Source organism: Naumovozyma dairenensis, chromosome 6 (genome assembly GCF_000227115.2).
Source record: "Naumovozyma dairenensis CBS 421 chromosome 6, complete genome".
Classification (NCBI taxonomy): domain Eukaryota; kingdom Fungi; phylum Ascomycota; class Saccharomycetes; order Saccharomycetales; family Saccharomycetaceae; genus Naumovozyma; species Naumovozyma dairenensis.
This window is the reverse complement of record NC_016484.1, coordinates 501,715-527,246: the sequence shown is the minus strand read 5'-3', so window position 1 is coordinate 527,246 and position 25,532 is coordinate 501,715. Positions and strand designations below refer to the sequence as shown.

At 34.6% G+C, this 25,532-nt stretch overlaps 13 protein-coding genes across 13 annotated transcripts; 8 read left to right on the top strand and 5 right to left on the bottom strand.

The window, feature by feature from the left end:
• Window positions 1-854: 854 nt before the first annotated feature.
• SPO23 (Spo23p) lies at window positions 855-2,429 on the bottom strand (the record flags this gene model as incomplete). The annotated part of the gene is made up of 1 exon (XM_003670729.1): window positions 855-2,429. One exon carries the CDS (start codon window positions 2,427-2,429, stop codon window positions 855-857), a length of 1,575 nt encoding a protein of 524 aa, XP_003670777.1.
• A 1,105-nt stretch (window positions 2,430-3,534) lies between these two features.
• Window positions 3,535-4,647, top strand: ARO4 (3-deoxy-7-phosphoheptulonate synthase ARO4; the record flags this gene model as incomplete). Its single annotated transcript, XM_003670728.1, has 1 exon — window positions 3,535-4,647. The coding sequence occupies one exon, from the start codon at window positions 3,535-3,537 to the stop codon at window positions 4,645-4,647; it is 1,113 nt and encodes a 370-aa protein (XP_003670776.1).
• A 604-nt stretch (window positions 4,648-5,251) lies between these two features.
• On the top strand, window positions 5,252-6,925 carry HIS7 (imidazoleglycerol-phosphate synthase; the record flags this gene model as incomplete). The annotated part of the gene is made up of 1 exon (XM_003670727.1): window positions 5,252-6,925. The coding sequence occupies one exon, from the start codon at window positions 5,252-5,254 to the stop codon at window positions 6,923-6,925; it is 1,674 nt and encodes a 557-aa protein (XP_003670775.1).
• Window positions 6,926-7,861: 936 nt separating this feature from the next.
• Window positions 7,862-9,304, top strand: ENP1 (snoRNA-binding rRNA-processing protein ENP1; the record flags this gene model as incomplete). Its single annotated transcript, XM_003670726.1, has 1 exon — window positions 7,862-9,304. One exon carries the CDS (start codon window positions 7,862-7,864, stop codon window positions 9,302-9,304), a length of 1,443 nt encoding a protein of 480 aa, XP_003670774.1.
• A 425-nt stretch (window positions 9,305-9,729) lies between these two features.
• On the top strand, window positions 9,730-9,909 carry NDAI0F02120 (uncharacterized protein; the record flags this gene model as incomplete). The annotated part of the gene is made up of 1 exon (XM_003670725.1): window positions 9,730-9,909. The coding sequence occupies one exon, from the start codon at window positions 9,730-9,732 to the stop codon at window positions 9,907-9,909; it is 180 nt and encodes a 59-aa protein (XP_003670773.1).
• A 411-nt stretch (window positions 9,910-10,320) lies between these two features.
• LSG1 (ribosome biogenesis GTPase LSG1) lies at window positions 10,321-12,252 on the bottom strand (the record flags this gene model as incomplete). The annotated part of the gene is made up of 1 exon (XM_003670724.1): window positions 10,321-12,252. One exon carries the CDS (start codon window positions 12,250-12,252, stop codon window positions 10,321-10,323), a length of 1,932 nt encoding a protein of 643 aa, XP_003670772.1.
• Window positions 12,253-12,908: 656 nt separating this feature from the next.
• RRT2 (diphthamide synthase) lies at window positions 12,909-14,060 on the bottom strand (the record flags this gene model as incomplete). The annotated part of the gene is made up of 1 exon (XM_003670723.1): window positions 12,909-14,060. The coding sequence occupies one exon, from the start codon at window positions 14,058-14,060 to the stop codon at window positions 12,909-12,911; it is 1,152 nt and encodes a 383-aa protein (XP_003670771.1).
• A 224-nt stretch (window positions 14,061-14,284) lies between these two features.
• ISW1 (chromatin-remodeling ATPase ISW1) lies at window positions 14,285-17,539 on the top strand (the record flags this gene model as incomplete). Its single annotated transcript, XM_003670722.1, has 1 exon — window positions 14,285-17,539. The coding sequence occupies one exon, from the start codon at window positions 14,285-14,287 to the stop codon at window positions 17,537-17,539; it is 3,255 nt and encodes a 1,084-aa protein (XP_003670770.1).
• A 398-nt stretch (window positions 17,540-17,937) lies between these two features.
• Window positions 17,938-19,281, top strand: ALG7 (UDP-N-acetylglucosamine--dolichyl-phosphate N-acetylglucosaminephosphotransferase; the record flags this gene model as incomplete). Its single annotated transcript, XM_003670721.1, has 1 exon — window positions 17,938-19,281. The coding sequence occupies one exon, from the start codon at window positions 17,938-17,940 to the stop codon at window positions 19,279-19,281; it is 1,344 nt and encodes a 447-aa protein (XP_003670769.1).
• A 113-nt stretch (window positions 19,282-19,394) lies between these two features.
• On the bottom strand, window positions 19,395-20,084 carry NDAI0F02070 (5'-deoxynucleotidase; the record flags this gene model as incomplete). The annotated part of the gene is made up of 1 exon (XM_003670720.1): window positions 19,395-20,084. One exon carries the CDS (start codon window positions 20,082-20,084, stop codon window positions 19,395-19,397), a length of 690 nt encoding a protein of 229 aa, XP_003670768.1.
• A 437-nt stretch (window positions 20,085-20,521) lies between these two features.
• Window positions 20,522-22,030, top strand: VVS1 (Vvs1p; the record flags this gene model as incomplete). The annotated part of the gene is made up of 1 exon (XM_003670719.1): window positions 20,522-22,030. One exon carries the CDS (start codon window positions 20,522-20,524, stop codon window positions 22,028-22,030), a length of 1,509 nt encoding a protein of 502 aa, XP_003670767.1.
• A 476-nt stretch (window positions 22,031-22,506) lies between these two features.
• THI2 (Thi2p) lies at window positions 22,507-23,847 on the top strand (the record flags this gene model as incomplete). The annotated part of the gene is made up of 1 exon (XM_003670718.1): window positions 22,507-23,847. The coding sequence occupies one exon, from the start codon at window positions 22,507-22,509 to the stop codon at window positions 23,845-23,847; it is 1,341 nt and encodes a 446-aa protein (XP_003670766.1).
• A 113-nt stretch (window positions 23,848-23,960) lies between these two features.
• Window positions 23,961-25,109, bottom strand: ARC1 (Arc1p; the record flags this gene model as incomplete). The annotated part of the gene is made up of 1 exon (XM_003670717.1): window positions 23,961-25,109. One exon carries the CDS (start codon window positions 25,107-25,109, stop codon window positions 23,961-23,963), a length of 1,149 nt encoding a protein of 382 aa, XP_003670765.1.
• Between the last annotated feature and the right edge of the window lie 423 nt (window positions 25,110-25,532).

Below are 25,532 nucleotides of genomic sequence, written 5' to 3'. Positions count from 1 at the left end.
AGCAGCAATTCACGAAATAAAGTATTTCTTATCTTCTATCCGTCTTTGTTTTTGTAGAGAAGAATTATTTTAAACGGTCTTGTCGATCTATTTGTAATTTATCAACGGTACTTCTTACCTACCTAGAAAATGTGTGTACTTTTTTTAATCGGAATTTTATTGTTACCAAATCTTAAAATTTTGAATATCTGTGGTGGTGTCTAATTTTTCCGCGGTGTGACATAAAAAAGATGAGGTGTGGTACGGCTATCTCTGAGTGAGACGAAGAGTAACGTAAGGTCCCTTTTGGTGTCAAGCCCACGTTCTTTTAATTTTTTTGTCACATTTTTGTACTTTCACTTCGATTTCCGCTTCCCTTCCACGGGAATTGAATTAGTCTGCGCGCTACTCATTTATTTATTGGAACAACAGAGTCATTCCTTCCCCAGTTCCCCTTGTACGTAAGTCACCATAAAGGACCCATTTTTTCATTTCCTAATGAAATAGTTTTTAACGCTATATGTTTTGATAGAAAATTCTTTTCTCACACACGATTGGATGTTTTTGTCGTACGCAGCAATTTCGATATTACTAAGGTACCAGGAAATCTTATTACATCTCATGATGTGTTTACAGCCGTACGTAACCTTTTTCTTATTGTTTTATGTGTATTCTGAATGTCATATTTTTCTGCTCTCCCTAACCTTACGTAAAATTGTTGTTCATTCGTTACCGGGAGATATTCAACTGGGACTGAAAGGTAGTATAAAAATAAATTGTGACAGTGCCACAAATCATTTGAAAAAGTTTCATGTATGTAAATTCTTTACGTGAACCCATTACAAGAAAGTTAAAACAGCTAGGAGTAAGAGGACCTATTTTTTCCTATCCAAATCAATGGTGTCGCCAAATAGAGAAGCTGGTGGTGTTGGTACATCGCTCTCAATTCCATCAAGAATGATCGTTGATACTGAATTTCCATCATCTCTCGGTTGTTGTCTATTTCCCATATAAGTAATAGGGGTATATGGCGGAAGTTTTAAACTACTTGTCATTTCATCATCTACTAAAATGATTGGAATCTTCAAAAATAACCAAATCTCCCTTCCTTTTGAATCACTTCTAAACACATTTTGTAATGTTAATCTTACACTTAACATATGTGTGTTCTTTAAATTTGTAAATGTAGGATCATGGAAACATGGCTCACAATAAAAAGGATGGATATTTGTAAGGCTTAATTTTTTCCTAATACTTAATGAGGCTGAATTTTCCTTTTTAGGTATAAGTAAATTATGAATTGTATATTGGAAAAAATCATTTTCATTTAGTTCATCATTATAGATTGTTTTCCCTGCAAGTTTGAAAATTGTCTTATTGATATAAGCTCCCTCTAACCTTTCCTTTGTCTTTCCATCAAAATTAGGAATTGATAAGTTTTGTATTAAAGCGACAGTAATTTTTTTCAATCTATATTTAATTGTATTCTTCGAAATTGATAGAAATAACTCGAATGGTTCACCGATCTCAATCATTTTTGAAAATAATGCCATATTGTAAATTATTGAATCATCTTTCCATTTCCCACTAGAGTATATCGGTTCATTCTGTAACATACAACTTGGTGCTAAAACTCTTTTAATTAAAATTTTTTTAGTAAGAAACTGGGTATCAAATTGGAAAACTTCCTTTTGTAACCTTTGATTCTTTCGAATTTTCAAAAATGTCAAAGAATTTTCCAATCTATAACACGTCGTTCCAAAATATGTTTTACATCCTGCAGGGAAAACTTTTGGATTTATCGTAAACGTGAAGGGAAAATGGTACGTTCCTTTTGATAGCAAAACCATACGCTCATGTTTATCTAAAACAATTACTTTTAATTGCTTAACAGAAAATTTTGAAGAATAATATTTTTCTGATTCGAGCTCTTTCACTATTTTTGCATAGACAATCTCGTCTTCTTTTTCATTAGTATTGTGAAATACTCTACCCCATTTGTCTTTTTTATTTGTAGTTTTATAATTAAAACATCCATATTCCTTGACATAACATTTTAAAGAGATATGACAAGATTTTAATATCATTGGACTATTACCTTTCAATATCTCAATTCGAAGTTTACCTGTTAATGAAACGCTGTTAACAGAATCATCATTATTTCGTACTTCAATATGTAAACTTTCTGGATCATCATAAAGGGAAGAATTTGAAGCAGCTTCCGTCAGTAAATCTGATATGAAGATTTTCTCGCACTCTGGATCCAATAATAGTTGAGATCTGTATCCGTTGAGTGTATCATTATTAGAATCAATTGTTGGATTTGCATAACTTTGTGTAGGATCATAGCAATATTCCCATTCAAGAGTGTCATTTTTGATTATTGTTCCGTTATTATTTAACTCTTTTAACCTTATCTCCTTTCTTGGCAAGTAACTCTTTATTGACATCTTTTATAGTATATTTTATCCTTGTGAAGTAACGATTGAGTTCCGACTATATCAGATAGGTCTAACTAGAAGCTCCAAAAAAATAGATCAAATAATTTGGGTTCAGGAAGGTATCGGATTGAACAAAGAACCGCCTATTCGATCTTCTCTTTATGTATACTGTTTGCCACCGAGGTGCTCTCCTTATATGTTTACAACTGTTCTTCGGCCTTTAGCTTCCATATGTAGATAAAATAGCCGCCTAGCCTCCAGTGAAGTAACTCCTACGTTAACACCGAGAAATTATATGTTCGAGAGAAGCGGGTACATTTTTTTAGACAAGACAGACACAGAGATAATGCCTTCTCCAGTTAAACCTTTTCCCTCTCTCGTTTTGGTTTTACTTGTGTTATGTATCATCTACGGTACCCAAATTAAAGGGGAAAGAATATCTCAAGTAAGAATATCATCCGCAACTGGACCGCCAGTAGCATTAATTTCAAAGTTATTCATTGAGCTTCAAGACAGTCAACTTTTAATATAAACTTCTTATTGTACAGCTCCTTCCCATCTCTGGAATACTACTAAAGGCATAATGACTTATGTGATAGACTATAATAAACAATTCCCTTTAAGCTTAAAGAACACAAGGACTCTTCTTTCTCCACATTCTCATGTAAAACTCCGACGGGCTACAAGATGTTTTTTCCACGTGCCTTTTTTCCCCAAAATTTGACTGGAAAATTTTTCAAACAAAAAGACTCTTTCTCTCTCTCTCTTTCTCTCTCCCTGGGCCGAGAACGGGCCTAGAATCAGACTCACGCAGCTCAAGAACCAAAATGAAAAATTTCACTTCGTCCCTGCACGCTATTCTGTGAGTGACTCAACCCATTTCTAACCACTTCACCATCTTCCCTGACAAATTAGAAAAGCATTTGATCATTGACAGGTTTTTATTCTCAATTCTACTTAATGTCCGTTTCTTCCAACTCTACATCGCACTTTATTCTCGTACTATTATCTTTTGTATTTTTGATTAGCACAGTTAAATAAGATTATTGCTAAGAAGCTGACCCAAAAACCGTTACCTGGTAGTATAAATAATAATAAAACAAACCAAATTACAATGAGTGAAACTCCAATGTTCAAAGCCGATGGTACATCCCAACAGGAAGCTGCTGAAGATGTTAGAATTCTAGGTTACGACCCATTAGTCTCTCCAGCTCTTCTTCAAGTTCAAATTCCAGCTACTCCTAAATGTATTGAAACTGCCAAGAAAGGTAGAAGAGAATCCATTGAAATTATTACTGGTAGAGATGATAGAGTCCTAGTCATCGTTGGTCCATGCTCCATTCATGATCTAGATGCTGCCAATGAATACGCTTTGAAATTGAAGAAATTATCTGATGAATTACAAGGTGATTTGTTAATTGTTATGAGAGCTTACTTAGAAAAACCAAGAACTACTGTCGGTTGGAAAGGTTTGATCAATGATCCAGATGTCAACAACACTTTCAACATTAACAAGGGTTTACAAGCTGCTAGACAATTGTTCGTCAATTTGACTAACATTGGTTTACCAATTGGTTCTGAAATGTTGGATACTATCTCTCCTCAATTCTTAGCCGATCTTTTATCTTTTGGTGCCATTGGTGCTAGAACTACCGAATCTCAATTACACAGAGAATTGGCTTCTGGTTTATCTTTCCCAATTGGTTTCAAGAACGGTACTGATGGTACTTTAGGTGTTGCTGTTGATGCTTGTCAAGCCGCATCTCATTCCCATCATTTCATGGGTGTCACCAAGCATGGTGTCGCCGCCATTACTACCACCAAGGGTAACGAACATTGTTTCGTCATCTTAAGAGGTGGTAAGAAGGGTACCAACTACGATGCTAAGTCAGTTGCTGAAGCTAAGGCTCAATTACCAGCTGGTTCCAACGGTTTAATGATTGATTACTCTCATGGTAACTCTAACAAGGATTTCAGAAACCAACCAAAGGTTAACGATGCTGTCTGTGAACAAATTGCTAACGGTGAAAACGCTATCATCGGTGTTATGATTGAATCGAATATTAATGAAGGTAACCAAAAGGTCCCACCTGAAGGTAAAGCTGGTTTAAAATACGGTGTTTCTATTACTGATGCTTGTATAAGTTTCGAAACCACTGAAGTCGTTTTAAGAAAATTGGCTGCTGCTGTTAGACAAAGAAGAGAACTTAAAAAGCAAAACGCTTAATCGTTGATCGCAATTGTTTAATTCATACTTTCTAATACATCTTATATGTTAATGTATATATATTTGCGTACTTCTTTGTATGCACGGAAATAAAATCATTTAATGAATAACTTTAATTTTGTTTGAAAAATATATTCAAACTTTAAACTATATATACTGTTCCCATATCATGAAAGAGACCTTTTCTTGACGTAATCTTTTCATCTAATAAATATTACACACGTACTTCATAAAATAACAGTTTATTCTCCTAGAAAACAAGATGTCAGATATATTTACTGACATTCCTTTCTCATCCCGTGCACCACAGGGCTACAGGTTAATTTATCCGATAATAAATTAGAGTAATGGAAATTAATCAGAAGAAGTCAAATTTAACGTCAGATATAGATACGTACGCGGATCTCTTGAGGAACCTGATCTCGATGATTCATATTTATGTTCTAAAATATCGTACATATCTTCATTGTTATTTACATGAAATGGATATTACTCATATCAGTTTTTTTGTTTGATTGATCATTCCAGTATATAATCACCGAATAACAAATTTAAGCTTTACTAAGAAGAAAACCCAAAATAAAGGGAACCAAACAAAAAACAAATGTCTAATTTAGTAGTTCACGTCATTGACGTTGAAAGTGGAAACTTACAATCCTTAATCAATTCTATTGAATACTTAGGTTATAAAGTACAACTAATTAAAACAGCTCAAGATCCCGAATTGAACAAAGCTGAAAGATTAATCCTTCCTGGAGTTGGTAACTATGGACACTTTGTTGATAATTTATTTTCACGTGGGTTTGAACAACCATTGAAACAATATATAGCTTCAGGGAAACCAATTATGGGGATTTGTGTTGGGTTACAAGCAATGTTTGCCGGATCGATTGAAAGTCCTCAAAGTTCTGGTTTAAATTATATCTCTGATATGAAATTATCTAGATTCGATGACTCAGAAAAACCTGTCCCTGAAATTGGTTGGAATAGTTGTATGGAAAATGAAAATGGATTCTTCTATGGTTTGGATCCATTTAAAAGATATTATTTTGTTCATTCATATGCAGCATTGCTGAATGAACGTATTGAAACTCATTTGACTAAAGATGAAGGTTGGAAATTAGCAAAAGCGAGATACGGATCTGAAGAATTTATTGCTGCCATGTGGAGAGACAACATTTTTGCAACCCAATTCCATCCTGAAAAATCCGGTAAAGCTGGGTTGGCTGTTATCGATAATTTTTTGAAGCAACGACATCCAAAGTTGCCAGATTATACTGAAGATGAAAAGGAACTATTAGGTAATGATTATTCCAATTATGGATTAACGAGAAGAATTATAGCATGCCTTGATGTTAGATCCAATGATCAAGGTGACTTGGTTGTAACGAAAGGTGATCAATACGATGTTCGTGAAAAAGATTCAAACAATGATGTCAGAAATTTAGGGAAACCTGTCCAATTAGCCGAAAAATACTATCTCCAAGGTGCTGATGAAATTACATTTTTAAATATTACCTCTTTCAGAGACTGCCCATTAAAAGATACACCAATGCTACAAGTACTAAAGAATGCGGCAAAGACAATATTTGTTCCTCTAACAGTAGGTGGTGGTATTAAAGACATAGTGGACACCGACGGGACGATGATTCCGGCCTTAGAAGTTGCCAGCTTATACTTTAGGTCTGGTGCTGATAAAGTATCTATTGGTACAGATGCAGTCTTTGCTGCTGAAAAGTTCTATGAATTGGGTGGTCGTGGAGATGGTACCTCTCCAATTGAAACTATTTCGAAAGCATATGGAGCACAAGCGGTCGTTATTTCAGTCGATCCAAAGAGAGTATACGTAGATTCACCAAACGATACCAAAAATAAGACTTTTAAAACAGAACTCCCAGACTCTAATGGACGTACTTGGTGTTGGTATCAATGTACCATTAAAGGTGGTAGAGAGACAAGAGATTTAGGCGTATGGGAATTGACAAGAGCATGTGCAGCATTGGGCGCGGGTGAAATCTTATTGAATTGTATAGATAAAGACGGTTCAAATTCTGGTTATGATCTTGAATTAATAAAGCATGCAAAGGAAGCTGTTAAAATCCCAGTTATTGCATCAAGTGGAGCTGGTTTGCCACAACATTTTGAAGAAGCTTTTACTTCCACTGGTGCTGATGCATGTTTAGGTGCCGGTATGTTCCATAGAGAAGAATACACCGTCAATGACGTCAAAGAATATCTGTTAAGACACGGATTAAAAGTCCGTATGGATAATGAATGAATACAGAATAAAACTATGCTTTAATTAGATAATGTATACACAAGTTTATAAAGAAATAGACTAATATTAAAGCATCCGTAAAAATGGATGAAAGCTTGCCTTTCTGAACAATGACTTTTTTGTTAGGTACATTTGGGTGGACTCACCGATACCTACTAGAACAGTCAGTGGACTTATAGGATGGTATAGTATAACCTGAATACGAGTACTTTGTACTCTGAGCAAGTATAATCAAGACATAAAAAAGTGTTTACTCCCATATGTGGAACGCAATAATGGTAGATACCTTGCAACCGAGGCAACTCCATAGAATGTTGGCCGTCTTATAACCTTTAGGCATTCACCCTATTTTCTTCTCTGTTTAATACATAAAAAATAAGTGGTTGAAACTAACTTATATATTATACCTGAATCTATTAATAGATAACCCTGAACTATCAAATAGAAGTAAAATACATCTAACACTCCCTACCTATACCTTTCGTTCTTCGCTTTCTATATCTTTCTGTCTTCCAAGGAGATGATCTAATATGGGTTTGTGTTACCTGTTATTCCAATACATATGTTAGCTCCGACGAACAGCAAATCCACCGACCCAAGTTAACTGTACAATCCTCTGGAAATACTTCACCCTATATAACACAATATCCAGGCGATGTACAATCTATTATCTAATTCCTGATTTTTTTTGGAGTAATCTTCACTGGCATCGATTTGACACTATATTTATATACTGGCTATGTATAATTTTGCTTTGCCGCCTGCGACGCTCTTTGAAAAAAAAATTTGAAAAGCTCTGAAAATTTTTACTTACCGATGAGATGGAAAAAAAGTTATTTGAACATTAAGATGGAAACAGTAGCAAGTAGACTAACGAATAAGCAAGAGGATACCGATTATTCATCACACTCATCAGGAATTTAACTTCGAAAGACAATGGCTAGAGCAACAAGTTCAAGAGCAAGAAAACAAAGACATGATCCGTTATTGAAAGATATTGATTCAGCTCAAGGTAATTTGAAAAAGATCAAATATAAGAAATCTCTTCAAGGTGGTGATGAAGATAATGAAGATGAATTTGTGGATTCAAAAGCTTCAAGAAAGATCTTACAATTAGCCAAAGAACAACAGGATGAAATTGCAGAAGAAGAAGATGCTGAAATGCAAATAAAATTTCAAGACGCTGCAAGATTTAAACAGATAAATTACGCTGATGATGAAGAAGAAGAGGAAGAATCTGATGAACAAGCTGATAATATATCTGATTTTGAACCAGAAGAAGGATTAGGTGAAGAACAAGAAGAGGAAGAGTTAATTGAAATAGATGAAGAAGATGCTGCTATGTTTGAGCAGTATTTTAAGAAACCAGAAGAATTTAACTCTATAGGCGGTAGTTATAATTTAGCTGATAAAATCATGGCATCCATCAGAGAAAAAGAATCCCAATTACAAAATACTGAGCCATCTGATATAGCTATTGAAGGCACAGAACAAGGAGCTCATCAAGAAACATCAGGAATGAGAAGTACTGAAGGTGTAGCTTTACCAGAAAAGGTCATCAGAGCCTACACGACGGTAGGAAGTATATTGAAAACTTGGACTCACGGGAAACTACCTAAATTATTTAAAGTTATTCCATCCTTGAGAAATTGGCAAGATGTTCTTTATGTCACTAACCCAGAAGCGTGGTCACCGAATGTTGTATACGAAGCTACAAAATTGTTTGTTTCTAATTTATCCGCCAAAGAATCTCAAAAATTTATCAATTTAGTCCTTTTGGAACGTTTTCGTGATAATATAGAAACAAGCGATGATCATAAATTGAACTATCATATATACCGTGCGTTAAAGAAATCTCTTTATAAACCAAGTGCATTCTTCAAAGGTTTCCTTTTCCCATTAGTAGAAACAGGTTGTAACATTCGTGAGGCAACTATTGCTGGTAGTGTGTTAGCTAAAGTTTCTGTTCCAGCTCTACATTCTTCTGCTGCATTGAGTTACTTGTTAAGATTACCATTCTCTCCAGCCACTACAGTTTTCATTAAAATATTACTAGATAAGAAATATGCCTTACCATACCAAACAGTTGACGAATGTGTTTATTATTTCATGAGATTCAGAATTCTAGATGATGGTAGTAATGGGGAAGATGCAGCTAGAGTCTTACCTGTCATATGGCATAAGGCATTCCTAACGTTTGCTCAACGTTATAAGAATGATATTACTCAAGATCAAAGAGATTTCTTGTTAGAGACTGTTCGTCAAAGAGGTCACAAGGATATCGGTCCAGAAATTAGAAGAGAATTATTAGCTGGTAATAGTAGAGAATTCGTTGAACCCCAGGGAACTGCTGATGATGACTTAATGCTTGATATATAAGAGATGGTGCTTAAAATGTTCAAAACTTTAAGTACATACCTTATATATAGAATGTATATAAAAAATGCAATTGTAAATTAATATTATAGAATATTCAGCGATCACTCTCATAAAAAAGTAGAGTAATACAGCAACATGGATGTTATGACCAAATTATATAGTACAACCATTAAACGTCACGGAAAATGTGTGACATAAAGAGTCGAAAAAAATAACACCATACACCGTTTCAAACAACATCATCCCACTCAAAATCAACCGTGAACTTTAACTTATTGACGTTATTATCTGCTGTTACCTTTGGCTCCATTGTGGCTACCCCATCTGTTACAGGAATTGCTGAATTAACGTTTCAATGAACGATATGAGCTCTCACCTTACCGATTACATGGTTTTGGCATTGACCCGGTTTTTCATTAATTGATATGCCAGCCACTATTTTGGATATCGGTTTAGCTTTGGCCACTGTAACTGACAATTCCTACGCCACTTTGTACTCTGAAGTTGATTTCACCGGCGTTCAGTCCATGATTACTAAATTACCATGGTATAGTACAAGATTGGAGCCAGAAATTTTATCTGAAATGTTAGACGTTAACAACTAAATTTGATCGTACTTTCGATACTATCTATTTTATTTTCCTTTTCCCTAAAAACTATGTAAATATGTAAATATGTAAATATGTAAAAAAGGTAGAATTGTTTCATCAATAAATGATTAATTTACCCTTTTTTTCTAACTTTCTCTCTATTTTAAAGACGTCAAAACAAAACTAATGGTAAAAAAAAAAGACGCGGCTGAGTTCCTATGACGTCCCGCTGTCTACTACTGCTCTGATGGTTTTTCTACCTAACAAGTTACTTTTAACTAGGCCTGGTTGGGCAAGAACCTTCATGAGGAAAATTTGGGGCTAAACCCGGGCAAGAAATTCATATGATATTATATTAGAATATGCTAAGAGAGTATATATGGTACAGACGGGGAATCGTTTTTAGGAAATTTCTGGGAATGCTCACTAGTAGTCACTCATCATTGCAGCTTTCTTTTTACCCTTTTTATTTCTTTTATTATGCTTTTTCGAACCATCCTGTTGTTGTGTCTTATGGAATGGTGTAGTCAATTTACCTTCAATATTATTCATTTGGAAAAATTCTCTATCAAGATCATCTGCAGCATTGTATAAGGCAGCTTGTTTACCACCATGTGTAACACCTTTAGCTTCTTTCATTTCATCACCCCCAGTATGTTGAGAGAATGTAAGTTTATTTAGATCACGAGATAAATCAAGCACATCGATACCTTTTGCTTTAGCCGCTTCACGTAATTGTTCTTGTCTATTTTCAGGTAATTTTTCGAAAGTATATAACTCTTCATTGAATTTTTGACATTCCTCTGTAGTGTATGGAGTTTCATCTTCCAAATGTGGTGGTGGGTTAATATATAGTAGTTTCCCATTCACATAATCCTTTAATATATAACGACTTGCACGTGATTCATCAGCAGAACCATAACCTTGCGTCATATAACCACGAGCTCTCGCATACGCGACTAATAGTTCTTGAGCAGTTGGAATTTCACCATTCCCACCTTCTTCTTTAGATTTTGTTTGGATATGAATACCGTATACAGCTTCAATGAAAAATTTAGGAATCCTTTCTGCAACTAATGTACATGGCCCGATGAAATCACGTAATTGATCAATTGGTAAAACACCATTACAAACCAATTCACCTTTATTATATGCAAAATTTGGGAAAACTAAACCGGGACAATCGCATAATAGAACGGAGTCTGATAGTTTAATAGTTTGGAAATGTTTAGTTTTACCTGGAGTAGCTGACACTGAAACTTTCTTGGCACCTACTAGAGAATTAATTGTGGAAGATTTACCAACATTTGGGTAACCGACTAAGCCAATTTGTAAGATAGGATCTTGACCCGGTAGTGGTTCCACTAATGGTTCCTTTGGCGCCTTCGATAGGAATAATTCTTCTAACTGATCGATTGTAAGAATTTTTATCTTATCAAGAACTTCCTTATCAACATCCTCATCTTCATCCTTATCGTTTTCTTCTTCTTGATGTTGGAATTGCCCTGGTTTGTAATCATCACTTAACTCATTTTGTAACTCTAAAAGTTGATTTGCTCTCAAAGCAGAGTAAAAGGTAAATGAAATACCCTTAGAGTTAAAATATTTAGTCCATTCAATACGTTGTTTCCTTGTTAATAAGTCTGCCTTATTCACTAGTAACAAATTTTGTTTCCTTTCATCTAATTCCTTAACATATCTTTCTAAATCAACAGATCTAAACAATAGAGGATCTCTTGCATCTACAATTTGAACAACTAAATCTGATCTTTCTACAACTCTCCATAATTGTTTCCAAACTTCAATATTTCTTTCAAACGGAGTCAAAAGCAAATCTTCATTAGATTCTTGTAAATGTGCCAATTTTCTTCTCCATTCCAAAAAGGCTTCCTTTTCTTGTCTTTCTAATTGATATTTAGTCATAGATTCATCCCAATATGGTCTTCTTGGTACAATCAAATCCTTAGCCAATGATCTTTGCTTGGCGTTTAAGATCCCACGTTGTTCGTTACTTAAAGAGAACCCCTGAGAAGTAGCAGAATCTACACCACTATCCATACGAATAATCTTCACATTTGAATGCCTATCAGCAGTGAAATCCTTATCAGCCAACTCGGCAGTACTCAAGAATTCATCCAATGCGGTTTCCTGCGTGACGGATCTTAATTTCACCCAGTTTGCCTCGTGTTTATCAGTGGTAAATCTCATTTCACCATCTGGTAAAAATTCCACTGCATTTTCTCTTTGACGAGCATGGGCAATGGATCTACCTAACACGATGGCATTTTTGTTTCTACGTTGGATTGGTTTGGGACCTTTAGGGGCCTTCCATTTTCTTGTGGCTTCTTTTGGCGGCATTTTCTTTCTTCCTTATTTTTTCTTCAGTTTAATATTGATATTTAAGGAATATTTAAGAGTTGGTATAGAACGACTTTCAGTATTAGTTAAACAGATATCTTCTTGAATAACTACTTTCCATTAGCGTTCCTACACTTTTTGCTATATCAAAATGGAATTTCATCTCATCGCAAATTTTTCTTCCACCGCCGTTACTCGGTATCTCGCGACACATTAATTATTTTGTGACACACTTATAAACGGACACTTTATAGCGAAAGTGTGTCACAAAGGAAATAAATATGGATGTTAGTTTGAATATGCTATGTATTTTATTATATTCAAAGCTTAGTTTACTACATATGTACGTTGCCTTTGTAGTGAGAAAAAAAGACCTCCCACTCAATTAGTTGATAATTGTGATCATCGACCATCTCATATAGATTTGTCCATAGCAGTATAGATTACGTATTTAATTGTAATATGTTATCAACTTTTTTCTATAAACCTCAAGCTATTATAACAGTCAAACTCTGATAAATAATACAATCAGTCAAATGGTTAACTTCTAAAGGTATAATGCTCTACGTATCTTTAAAGTTCTTTATAGAATACAGCATGTTGCTTTGAGTGGCACTCAGTTTAAACATTCCACTATTGGAGTTTAGGCCGCAACATCACGGATTCCACTTCTGGACAGACTTGTCGTAAAATGAACAAGTAGCTATGAAGTCTGAATCCCAATCACCACCATAACACATCGACTCATGCCCTGTCTTTAAGTAATTTGAAACTAAGAAATAATCTTCTGTTCCATTATTACTCTCGTCTATAGAAACTATCTTTGCACCATCATACATGCAACAGACTAACAACTTATCCATATCTTCTCCATCGCCATTCGTTGGACAGTTACTAAATCTCCATACCCCTCCTCCCAAGTTTCGGCTACTTAATTGCGCTACCGGTATATTGTCTCCTGGATATATATTATCTCCAAGCATTCGAAGATCGAAAGATCTGATATAATCGTCATATGAGCCTGTGATCAAAGACATTGGCCTATTGGAACGGAAAGTGGGGGTACTACATTTGATCCCAACTACCCCTGCCTCATGTATCCTATTATTACTCCAAATGGAACCCTTAGAACGTAAATCATGCGCCATTATTGTGGCATCATCACCTCCTGTAAATACAACATTTTCAAATGGACTCAATACTCCAAATTCTGCAGTCCAACATTCTAATCCATGTTTTCCCGTAAATGTGTCTGGGAAACAGGCAATTGCATTTTCCTGCTTACCTTGAACCTCATATTCTTTCCATGTCAATGTATCAACATGGGTAGATGTGCTGCTTAGTCCGGAATTAAAAGAAGAAATCATCTGCGTTTCGATATCAATGGTCGCCATCTCTCCCGCTGTATTCGTTATCATCATGAAATTCTTCACTAATGGTGACCAATGTAAAGATGTAACCAATTTATCGGTTTCAAATATTTGTAAATTGCTTAGTAAAACCAATTCATCTGTTTCTGAAGACACCTTCCATAGCATGATATTCCCAGTAGAATGTCCCGAAGCAAGAAGTGAATTGTCGAACGGATTCAATTTCAAATCTAAAACCGCACCATAAGTATCTTGAGATGTAATAAGTTGAAGATCTTCATCAAGTAAATCCAATGTACCAACTCGATATCCAGTTTCTTTATTTAATTCATATGTACCTAGGATGATTCGTTTCTTTTTACCATTATTTTTAAATATTTGTAAGCAACATGGCGGATATTTTAATTTGGTGCAAGCAAGCACTTTCGATTCTTCCATTTCAGTTATAGATTCTTCTTAGCTTCCTATGAATTGATTTCATCACCGTCCTTTTAACCTTCATTTTTTGAGACTATATATAATGTTACATAGTGAAATTTTTCACTTAAACAAAACAAACGCCAATTTACAGCTCGTTGAAAAGATATACAACACAGGTAGAAACAAAAAAGAAGCACAAGCAACTGAAAAAAAGAAGCGTCGATTACTATATAACCATAATCATGGAGGATGAAACATCATATCAAGATCGTCTGACTCCATTTAAAGAGGAAGGTGACCCTATTCCAAAGTGGGGACCCAAACAATATTTACTTCCCAATGCTAATGGTAAACATTTCGATGTCGAGGGAACCACTAAGAGATTTAAACATTTATTATCATTAAGTGGATTGTTCCGTCATTTTATTGAAAGTAAGGCTTCGAAAGATCCTAAGTTTAAAAAAGTCCTTGAATCCCTGGATGATGACGCTTTTAAAGGCAAGTCTAGCGATGGTGATAGAAGAAGACGTAAGACAGAAAGAGAAGAAGACGCAGAATTATTGAAAGAAGAAGAACAAGCAGAGGAGGAATCAGACTTAGAAAATGGTACGGAAGGTGTAGAATTCCAATTTAGAGAATCTCCCGGGTTTATTAATGGGCAATTGAGAACTTATCAAATTCAAGGTTTAAATTGGTTAATCTCATTACATCATTATAAATTAGCTGGGATATTGGCAGATGAAATGGGGTTAGGTAAAACATTACAAACTATTTCATTCTTGGGATATTTAAGGTATGTAGAGAAAATCCCTGGTCCATTTATTGTCATTGCACCAAAGTCTACATTGAATAATTGGTTGAGAGAGATTAATAAATGGACTCCTGAGGTCGATGCCTTTATTTTACAAGGTGATAAAGATGAAAGAAATCAGTTGGTAAAAGAAAGATTACTACCTTGTAAGTTTGACGTTGTGATTGCGTCCTATGAAATTGTTATTAAAGAAAAGTCATCATTTAGGAAATTTGACTGGCAATACATTATTATCGATGAAGCTCATAGAATTAAAAATGAAGAATCCTTATTATCTCAAGTGTTAAGAGAATTCACGTCTAGTAATAGATTACTGATAACAGGTACACCATTGCAAAATAATTTACATGAATTATGGGCTCTATTAAATTTCTTACTGCCGGATATTTTTGCAGATTCTCAAGATTTTGATGAGTGGTTCTCTTCAGAAACTACGGAAGATGACCAAGACAAAATTGTCAAACAATTACATACAGTGTTACAACCTTTCTTGTTACGTCGTTTGAAAAATGACGTGGAAACTTCATTATTGCCCAAGAAGGAATTGAATCTTTATGTTGGTATGTCTTCAATGCAGAAAAAATGGTATAAACAAATTCTAGAGAAAGATATTGATGCAGTTAATGGATCCAATGTCAATAAAGAATCTAAGACTAGATTATTAAATATAGTCATGCAATTAAGGAAATGTTGTAATCACCCTTACCTTTTCGACGGTGCAGAACCAGGTCCGCCATATACAACTGATGAACATCTGATTTACAATTCTGCTAAATTAAAGGTTTTAGATAAGTTATTAAAGAAGATGAAAGAAGAAGGATCGAGAGTTTTAATATTTAGTCAGATGTCAAGAGTCTTAGACATCTTAGAAGATTATTGTTATTTCAGAGGTTACAAGTACTGTAGAATTGATGGTTCGACTGATCACGAGGATAGGATACAAGCCATTGATGATTATAATGCACCAGATTCTGAAAAATTCATTTTCTTGCTTACGACTCGTGCCGGTGGTCTTGGTATTAATCTAACTTCCGCTAATATTGTTGTTCTTTATGATTCAGATTGGAATCCACAAGCAGACCTACAAGCTATGGATAGAGCTCATCGTATTGGCCAAAAAAAGCAAGTACGAGTATTCAGGTTAGTGACTAATAATTCTGTGGAAGAGAAAATTCTTGAGCGAGCAACACAAAAGTTAAGATTAGATCAACTTGTCATTCAACAAAATCGAACCTCATTAAAGAAGAAAAAGGAAACTAAGAAGGAAAGCAAGGATGCTTTATTGTCGATGATTCAACATGGTGCTGCCGATGTTTTTCAATCTGGGACTTCTGTATCTACTTCAACTGCTGTAAGTTCTAGAAATACTCCTCAGCCAGATCCGGATGCTGCCGATGACATTGATTTAGATAGTATACTAGCGCTATCTGAAAACAAGACGCAATCATTGAATGCAAAATACGAATCTCTAGGTTTGGATGATTTACAAAAATTCAATCAAGACTCTGCATACGAATGGAATGGTCAAGATTTTAAGAAGAAAGTTCAAAAGAATATCATTGATCCAACATGGATTCATCCTGCTAAGAGAGAAAGAAAAGAAAATTATTCAGTAGATGGGTATTATAAAGATGTTTTGCAAACAGGTGGAAGGTCATCTACTCCCTCTCACACTAGAATGCCAAAGTTGCATTATTTTAGTTCTCATCAGTTACAACCTGTTCAATTAAAAGTTCTGTATGAAAAGGAGCGTCTTTGGAATGCCAAGAAGGCCCGATATATACCAACTATGGATGATTTCAAAAGCGTCTTTGGTAATGAAGATTCATTATCTGAGACCGAAGATGTGAAAGAGCAAAAATTGAATATGTTACGACTTTCGGTTGAAAATGCGCAACCCTTGACAGAGGAGGAAGAACGATTAAAGGCAGAATGGGAAGTGCAAGGGTTTACCAACTGGAATAAAATTGAATTTAGAAAATTTGTGAATGCTTCCGGCAAATATGGGAGAAATTCTATACAGGCAATTGCTATGGACCTTGAACAAACAAAAACAGTTGAAGAAGTTCGTGAATATGCCAAAGCATTTTGGGCTAATTTGGAAATGCTTGAAGACTATGAGAAGTATTTGAAGATAATAGAAACTGAAGAGGAGAAAGTTAATAAATTGAAATATCAACAAGAAGCTTTACGTCGAAAGTTAGCACAATACCAAAATCCAATGTTTGAGCTAGAATTTTTGCACCCGCCAAAATATTTCTCCAAAGAGCAAGATGTCTTCCTATTGTTGATGTTGTTCAAATATGGACTTGATAGGTCTGACGTATATGACTTGATGAAGGATGAAATTAGGGACTGTCCATTGTTTGAGATAGATTTTGGGTTTAAAAGTAAAACTAGTACAGAATTAGCAAGGAGAACTCAAGTTTTATTACAATGTTTGGAACGTGAATTCAATCAACCGATTGCACTAACTAACGAAGTGAAACTACGAATGGAAGAAGAAGACGAACGTGGTAAACGTATGAGAGAGGAATATGAACAAGAAAATGATACGTCAAATATCGAAGAAGACCGATCCATTAAGAAAGCAACGTCAGATTTAAACGGCGTTGTAGGATTGATAGACGAGAAAGTTGACGCTGTGGATGTACAAGAAGATGTGGAGACACCAACAGTCACATAAAAAATTCAGAATTCTTTATATATAAACGTTCTAAATTGTAATTATTATTATTCTATAGATTTATAACTTGAAAACTCTTCTCCTTTTCAAGGGCCTTCTTAGTAGTTTCTAGTTTTGTTTAATGTTTAATATAAATATGTCAAGAAAAGGTAAAAACAGGCTGTTTTTGACGTTAGCCGGACCAATTTGACTTAGCGGCGGATTTTGTTCCGGCTTTCCACTATACTTTCCAGAATTAAGGACACGAAAAACGTTCGAAGACTACGAACTTTAAACAGTTACAACTTAAATAACTTATAAATTATTATTATAGAAAACTCAGCATCCGGGTGTACTAGCAAGGGGTTTTGAAGAAATACTCACAAAATATTAGGCCACATACATATAATTTTTGAAAAATGTTTCAGAAGTTACTAGTACTTCTAGCGGTGATATTAATATATTGTTCCAAACAAAATTCTGCCGTTATCGCTGCCATTGGGTTCTCCATCCTAGGATATTTCGTCACCAATTGGCTTATACCTAGAGTGGGTCCTTCATTTATTAAGATTGGGCTGTTCGGTAAAGATCTCAGTAAGCCAGGGAAACCAGTCCTTCCGGAAACAATTGGTGCCGTTTCTGCTACAGTATACTTATTTGTTATGTTATCCTATATACCCTTCATCTTCTACAAGTATATGATTGTATCAACTACTGGAGGTGGTCAAAGAGGACCATCTGTTGAAGATTCGTCAATGTCAGCAAGTATTTTTCCACATAACAGGTTGTCTGAATATTTGAGTAGTATACTATGTTTAGAGTCTACTATACTGATTGGGATTGCAGATGATTTATTCGATTTACGTTGGAGACATAAATTTTTCCTCCCTGTTATTGGGTCATTACCATTATTGTTGATTTACTATGTTGATTTTGGTGTCACTTATGTGTTGATTCCCGGGTTCATTAAAAAGTATTTCAATTTAACTGCAACAATTGTTGATCTTGGCGGATTGTATTACGTGTATATGGCTGCTATGGGGATTTTCTGTCCTAATTCTATCAATATCCTTGCTGGAGTGAATGGATTAGAAGTCGGTCAAAGTATCGTGATTAGTATCCTTGAGCTATTGAATGATATTTTGTATTTAACTTGGGGTTCTCCAGATGGAATAGCTGCCCATAGATTTTCTGCAGTTTTAATTATTCCCTTCCTAGGGGTTTCACTTGCTCTTTGGAAATGGAACCGTTGGCCTGCTAAAGTCTTCGTTGGTGACACTTATTGTTATTTTGCAGGAATGGTGTTCGCGGTAGTAGGTATATTGGGACATTTTTCGAAGACAATGCTAATGCTGTTTATTCCACAAATCTTAAACTTTATTTATTCATGTCCGCAATTATTTAATATAGTGCCATGTCCAAGACATAGGTTGCCACGGTTTGAAGCTAAAGATGGACTGATGTATCCCTCTCGTGCCAACCTTGTAGACAATCCTCCAAAATTATGGTTTATCACAATTTTGAAAGCATTGGCCTTTTTTCATTTGATTGAATTAGAATACGATCCAAAGGATAAAAGTAAAGTTATAAGCTGTTCAAATATGACTCTAATTAACTTAACTCTCGTATGGTTTGGACCAATGAGAGAAGATGCGCTTTGTAATAGAATTCTTCAATTACAATTCATGGTGGGATTAGCAGCGTTATTTGGTAGACATGCAATTGGTGCTTTACTTTTTGACCATGATAACCTGTGGACGTAGGTAATTTTTTGCCATTAAAATTATACTTCTGTTACATATCCTAGATAAAAGATAAACAACCCTAATATAAAATTATACATTTTTTGTAGAAAATCCAATTTCTTTAGTGCGTATCAGGATCTTTTTGACACATTTGCGAAAAACTGATTTCTTTGTTTAACCAAATCATCAGTCCAACTCTTAACCTCTTCTGTTTTAATGAGATCTACAGCAGTGAAAAATTCTTGCAAGTTTTTCTCACCATTATATTGTTTCTCAAATTCAAAGCATTGTAATAACATTTCAAACTTATCGATATCTTTAACGTATCTTCCTTCCAAAGTTCTAACTTCTTCATACTCCAACCAATATTCCATAATCTCATTACCAGCCTTCTCGTTATACGGACTAATTAATTCCTTACAAAGGTGTTCAATAGTAGCCAATTCTCTTCTATGTTTCTCTACCTTATTAACAAACGGATCAATGGGAGTAATATCACCAACTAAAGATTCAGCAATATCATGAATCAATGCGATTTTCACACATCTATCACGATTCACCAGGGGATCCTTAATGATCATAGTCATTAAACTCATTCTATACATGTGATCAGCTATGCTTTCACATGGGATGATTTGGAAATCTAACCAGCCTGTTCTCTTTTGTAGTTTCAATTGTTGAACTAATGTGAAGAAGGGTAATGGTGAATTCTTGTTTGCAGTAGAAAATGCAGACAATAGGAAATCAGTTACTGCGTCTGGGATATGATCCTTTGGATCCCATATTGTGTTGTTGTTGTTTTCTTTTTGAGTTATAGTCATAATTTTCTATGAGAATAAAAGTGGAGATGATGAGGTAGTTTTTTCGTCTGATTTTTTTGTTCTGAATTGGTAATTATACATCCAGTGATTTTAAAGGTGGTAGTATACTTAATTACTTATTGGATTGTAAGAGTAGATTTAAAAATAGAGTAGAATAAAAGTAGGACACAAATATGACAAGATGTAATATAATTTTATGCCATGTAATGTTATTGTTTGTTATTATTTGTTATTGTTTACCTTTTTGAAAAGTGAAAAAAAAATTGGAAAATTTCTCGAAGAGCCGCCGACGGTTGTAAGACGGCGTTAGCAAAGTAGGAATATAAGGGGCGATGACACCGTTTCCTTTATTTTAGATATATACTTCATACTTATAAGATGGTTAAAGCATTAGTATTTGAGAAGAAGAGTAGCAAGGACAAGAAGCCAAAGCTATAATGAGTGACACTTCTCTTTTAAACTCCTCCCCTTCAAATTATAAGAAGGGATCAACTTTAACTACAAACCTGTTATTTGCTATATTCGTAACATGTCTAGGCCCTATTCAATTCGGCTATCACATCGCAGAATTGAATGCACCACAACAAGTTATGTCATGTGACGATACAGCAACACACCCCAACTCTGAAACTGGATCTTTGGATACTCATGGCTTGGGTTGGTTAGAGAACCACGGATTGAAACAATGTATCCCAATGACCGATCAACAAATAGGTATTGTCACTGCTATGTTCAGTATTGGAGGACTTATTGGATCCTATTATGCTGGATCACTTGCTGAAAGATACGGTAGAAAACGGGTCAATTTGATTAACAATTTCTGTTTCGCTCTTTTCGGATCTCTATGTATGTTTACAGCAAATAATGTGATCATGCTAATTTTAGGAAGAGTCCTGGTGGGGATTGCAGCTGGTGTTTCCATCGTGGTTACAAGTCTATATATTAACGATATTGCTCCAGTAGAATGGAGAGGTGCATTGGGGACAATGAATCAATTGAGTATCAATTTAGGTATTCTTTTAACACAAACTGTTGCATTAAAATATGCAGATGTCCATTCATGGAGATGGATCTTTTTTGTAGGTGCATTTGTTGCACTTTCTAACTTCGTCCTCTGGTTTAAAATTGAGGAATCCCCAAGATGGTTACTTGGTCATCGTGATCAAACTTCTGCTGAAAAAGCTCTTTATAAATTACGCAATGCAACATATCAAGAAGTCAAACAAGAGTTACAATCGTGGCAAAGAAGTATTGATTCTGAAACAGATCAAGAAGCCCATAATAGTAATATCAATAATAACATTCATACGAAAAAACTTACTTTATTACAATATGTTAAAAGTTCTGAATTTAAAAAACCTCGTGAAGCCATTAGTACAATTTTAATTGGGCAACAATTTTGTGGGATTAATTCAATTATCTTCTATGGTGTCAGATTAGTCAGTGAATTATTACCAAACCAAGCTGTTATTATCAATTTAGGATTATCGATCTTAAACGTTATTTTCACATTTATCTCATCTTCAGTTATCGAACGTTTCGGACGTAAACCTTTATTGATATCTTCTGCTTCTGCTATGTCCATGATGTCGTTTATCATTATGATTTCTATAATGGGTGAACATGCAAAACTATTAGTAACATCTATATATTTTTATATCATTGCGTTTGCCCTGGGAGTAGGTCCAATTCCCTTTTTGATCATTGGAGAATTATCACAAGATGGTAATGAATCCAAAGCAATGGCACAAAGTTATGGTACCGTTTGCAATTGGTTAGCGACATTTGTTGTTGGGTATGGATTCCCTGTGTTGAGTAAATATATCGATGGATATGTATATTTGATTTTTGCAATTTTTGCTGCATGGTTTGCATGGCACATTAAGAAGGCAATTCCTGAAACCAAGGGGAAGACAGATTACAATAGTGTTTGGAATGGATACTGATTGCTGATCAAGAAGACTTGGCTAAGTATTGTACATATAATCGTTGGTATTTCTGTACGGTAGATAGCGCTCTATAATTAACTTCGGAGTTTTTTTGCCTGTCTTTTTCTTTTTCTTTTTCTTTCCCTTTAACTGCATAAGAAAAAAGTGACAATAGTGCATTTCCTCGAAACGCGTCATAATGCATATATATACGTATTACACCGCATAATAGAAGTACGTAAGTTAAATTGACTCTGTAATAAACATTGGAATACCAAAGCACCTGTTAATTATATTAGGGAACAATAAAAACAATGAGTTGTTGCCCTACGTTTATTCCTTTTCTTTTATGATTTATAAGTTAAATAGTGTTTTCATATATATATATATATATTAATATATGTTGACTGGTTAATTGAATTCGCCTGTAGTGTCAATGGTAATATTAACCATTCCAACAGAAATAAAAGAAAGAGCAGTTCAAAGAATTGAATATGACTAAGAATAATAATAATAATAATAATAAAGCTAGAACGTTTACAGGATGCTGGGCCTGTAGATTAAAGAAACGTCGTTGTGATGAGTTACATCCAAAATGTAGTCTCTGTATGAAACATGGTGATAAATGTTCTTATGATATAAGACTAGTTTGGTTGAATGAAAATCTATATAAAGTTGATTGTAATTTAAACTACTTGGCATCATTCAATCGTAATATATCATCGAGATTGAAGACTAAAAAGATCTCGAAAAATGAATTCAAGAGGATAATTGATTATAAAAAGTACAATGGAATATCAGGAGGAGCTTCTTATTCCCATAAGGATAATGATGAGGATGATGATGATAGTGGTTGCAATTTTACAATTAGTGTAAGAAGATTAAAAATATATGACAATGAAGTTCCATCTGTTTTTGGCAGCAATAAAAATAAAAATCAACGGAATCATGATCAAAAAATTGTTGATAAGAAATTAAATCAATTGTTAAATTCAATTGAAGATTTGGTAAAGAAAAATAAAACTACCGGAACAAAGATTACAGCGTATAAACAAGGTCCATTTTCTATGTTTCCACTTTCTGGAACCATATCTCGAAAGAAAATTGTAGATTCTTCTTTCAGAGAAAGTCTAGGATCAGAACCACTTACAAATATTGAAAATGATGCAAATGATGCAAATGATGCAAATGATGCAAATAATATCAAAGATGAATTATTTGATGAAGAAATCATAAAATCAATTTGGTTAAATTGTCAAGACAATAACATTTTGAATAGGAAAGAATATTTTGGTTGGTTCATTAAATTCTTGAAGTCAAATAAGATATTAGATAAGTTTTTCTTCCACAATTTTACTGATAGTCAGTCTCAGTTCCAATTGTTGGACAAGATAAAGAAGGGGACATTCAATGCTCTCGTGGATTACCCGAAAATTATAATAACGTTCTCTTTACTTGTGCTTGTGTATGGATATCAACGTGTTCCTGAACTATCCATTGAATTAGAAAAATGGGTTCTACAACAAAAAACGCTAAGTTATGCAATGTATCCCTTAATTGATTTCGTTCTTAGAAACTCTAGCTCTCTAAAGTTATTATATCATTGTAATGAATTATTGGCAAACAATGAGAATTTGGAAGATACATATCAAGATGAATTAACATTTGAATTACAAGTTCTAGTGAATGACAGATTGGTGAGTAAATGGAAGGATAAAGTGATGGAACAATTATGTCAATGCCAAGATACTTATCATTCCTGTTCACAATTGAGATATTGGGAACTACAATTAAATTGTAACAAACAATTTTATAAAGACGTGTATTTAAATTAATGAATAAAAAACCGCATATTAACTACATATAAATGATTAATTACTAGTTTTCTAAATAATGACCAGAAAATGACTGAACGAATCAATGAATGAGTGAATGAATACCAAATGTTTTAACGAACTTGAGCATCAACAAGGGAAGCGACTTTAAAATCTTCACCTTTAGCGTTAGTCAATTTCAAGTCCTTTTTGTTTTCTTCATCTTTGAAGACAACGTTCAAATCGCTAGTTGTAGAGAAAAGAGGTTGTAATTTTTCCCATAATTTTTTCTTTGGGTTTAATTGTTTCAAAGGTTCTTCATCACCAAGCCCTTCAAAGAAAACTTTATCACCAGCCTTAGAACCCTTTGGAGGTTCGACAAATTCAACTTTTTCATCAGTACTAGCACATAAGACCATAGCAGTGGATTTAATACCTCTCATATTAACTGGTTTCAAATTACAAACGACGACAACGTAACGTTCTTGCATAGCTTCCAATGGGAAATGCTTAACTAACCCGGAACAGACAGTTCTTGGACCTTCCGCGTCACCTACATCAATAGTGGAAACATAAAGAGAATCAGCATCAGGATGTTTGATAGCCTTTTGAATGAACCCAACACGGAAATCAATGATCGATGGAGATGGCATTTCGTCAGCTTTCTTAGCTTGCTCAGCTTGTGCGGTGGCTTGAGCAGCCTTCTTGGCGGCTTTTTTAGCTTTAGCTTCTTCTCTCAATTTCTTCAAAGTTTCTTCATCTGGTTTACCCCTTGGACCCTTAGCTTCCTTGGCTGGTTTATCCTTGGCAGCAGCTGGGGTGGTAGCTTCAGCAGTCTTGGCATCAGCAGCAGCGGCGGCGACGGCCGGTTTCTTCTTCTTCTCGATGATTTCATGAGTCAATTCCAAATCGTAATTCAATGATAATTGAGAAGATTGTGGGATAGATAATAACTGTTGTAAGAAATCGGACCATCTTAAGATATGTCTATATTTGTTGTATACATCTTTAATGTCTTTTGTACTTGATACAAGTTGTTTAACTATAGGGAAGATTGGTTCAAAGACAATGACGTCAGTGACGGTTGGTTGTTGAGTGGCACATAAGAATGAGTTATCCCTCAAGAATAGATTCAATTGATCTAAGTTTTCTTGTAATTCAGCGGTACCGTTCTTGGTAATTGATTCCCATTGTGTGGCTAAAGCAGATTGTTCTCTAGTTAAAGAGTTGACATTCTTGGCAATGGTTAAGTTTTTGAATGTGGCTACTAATCCAGTGGACATGTTGTATTGATGAATTGCTAATTGTGGGCAAGAGTAAACTGAGGTAGTATCAATTGGGCAATTATGAGATTCAATCCTAATCTGATATGATGTTGCTATTGCACATTAATATTCACCAAAAAGTCTATATATCACTACGCACAACGTTTGCGACTTTTGCAACTTCTTCTGCATAGCGCACTCTATAATAAATATGTTATTATCGTTAAAAGTGAAAAATTTTATTGGTAGAGGAAACTCTGAAAAGTATCCGTGGTTGTAAGTACGGATTTGTAGTCACGAGATACTAAATAATTTTGGAAACACAGAGTTACGTTTGGAGACTTTTGGTTTTGAAAAACCGCGCCGTCAATTTTCAAATTTCGCGCCGTCAATTTTTTTTTGAAAAACTTAAATTGTTTTGTTTTCTCGGATTTTTCACGA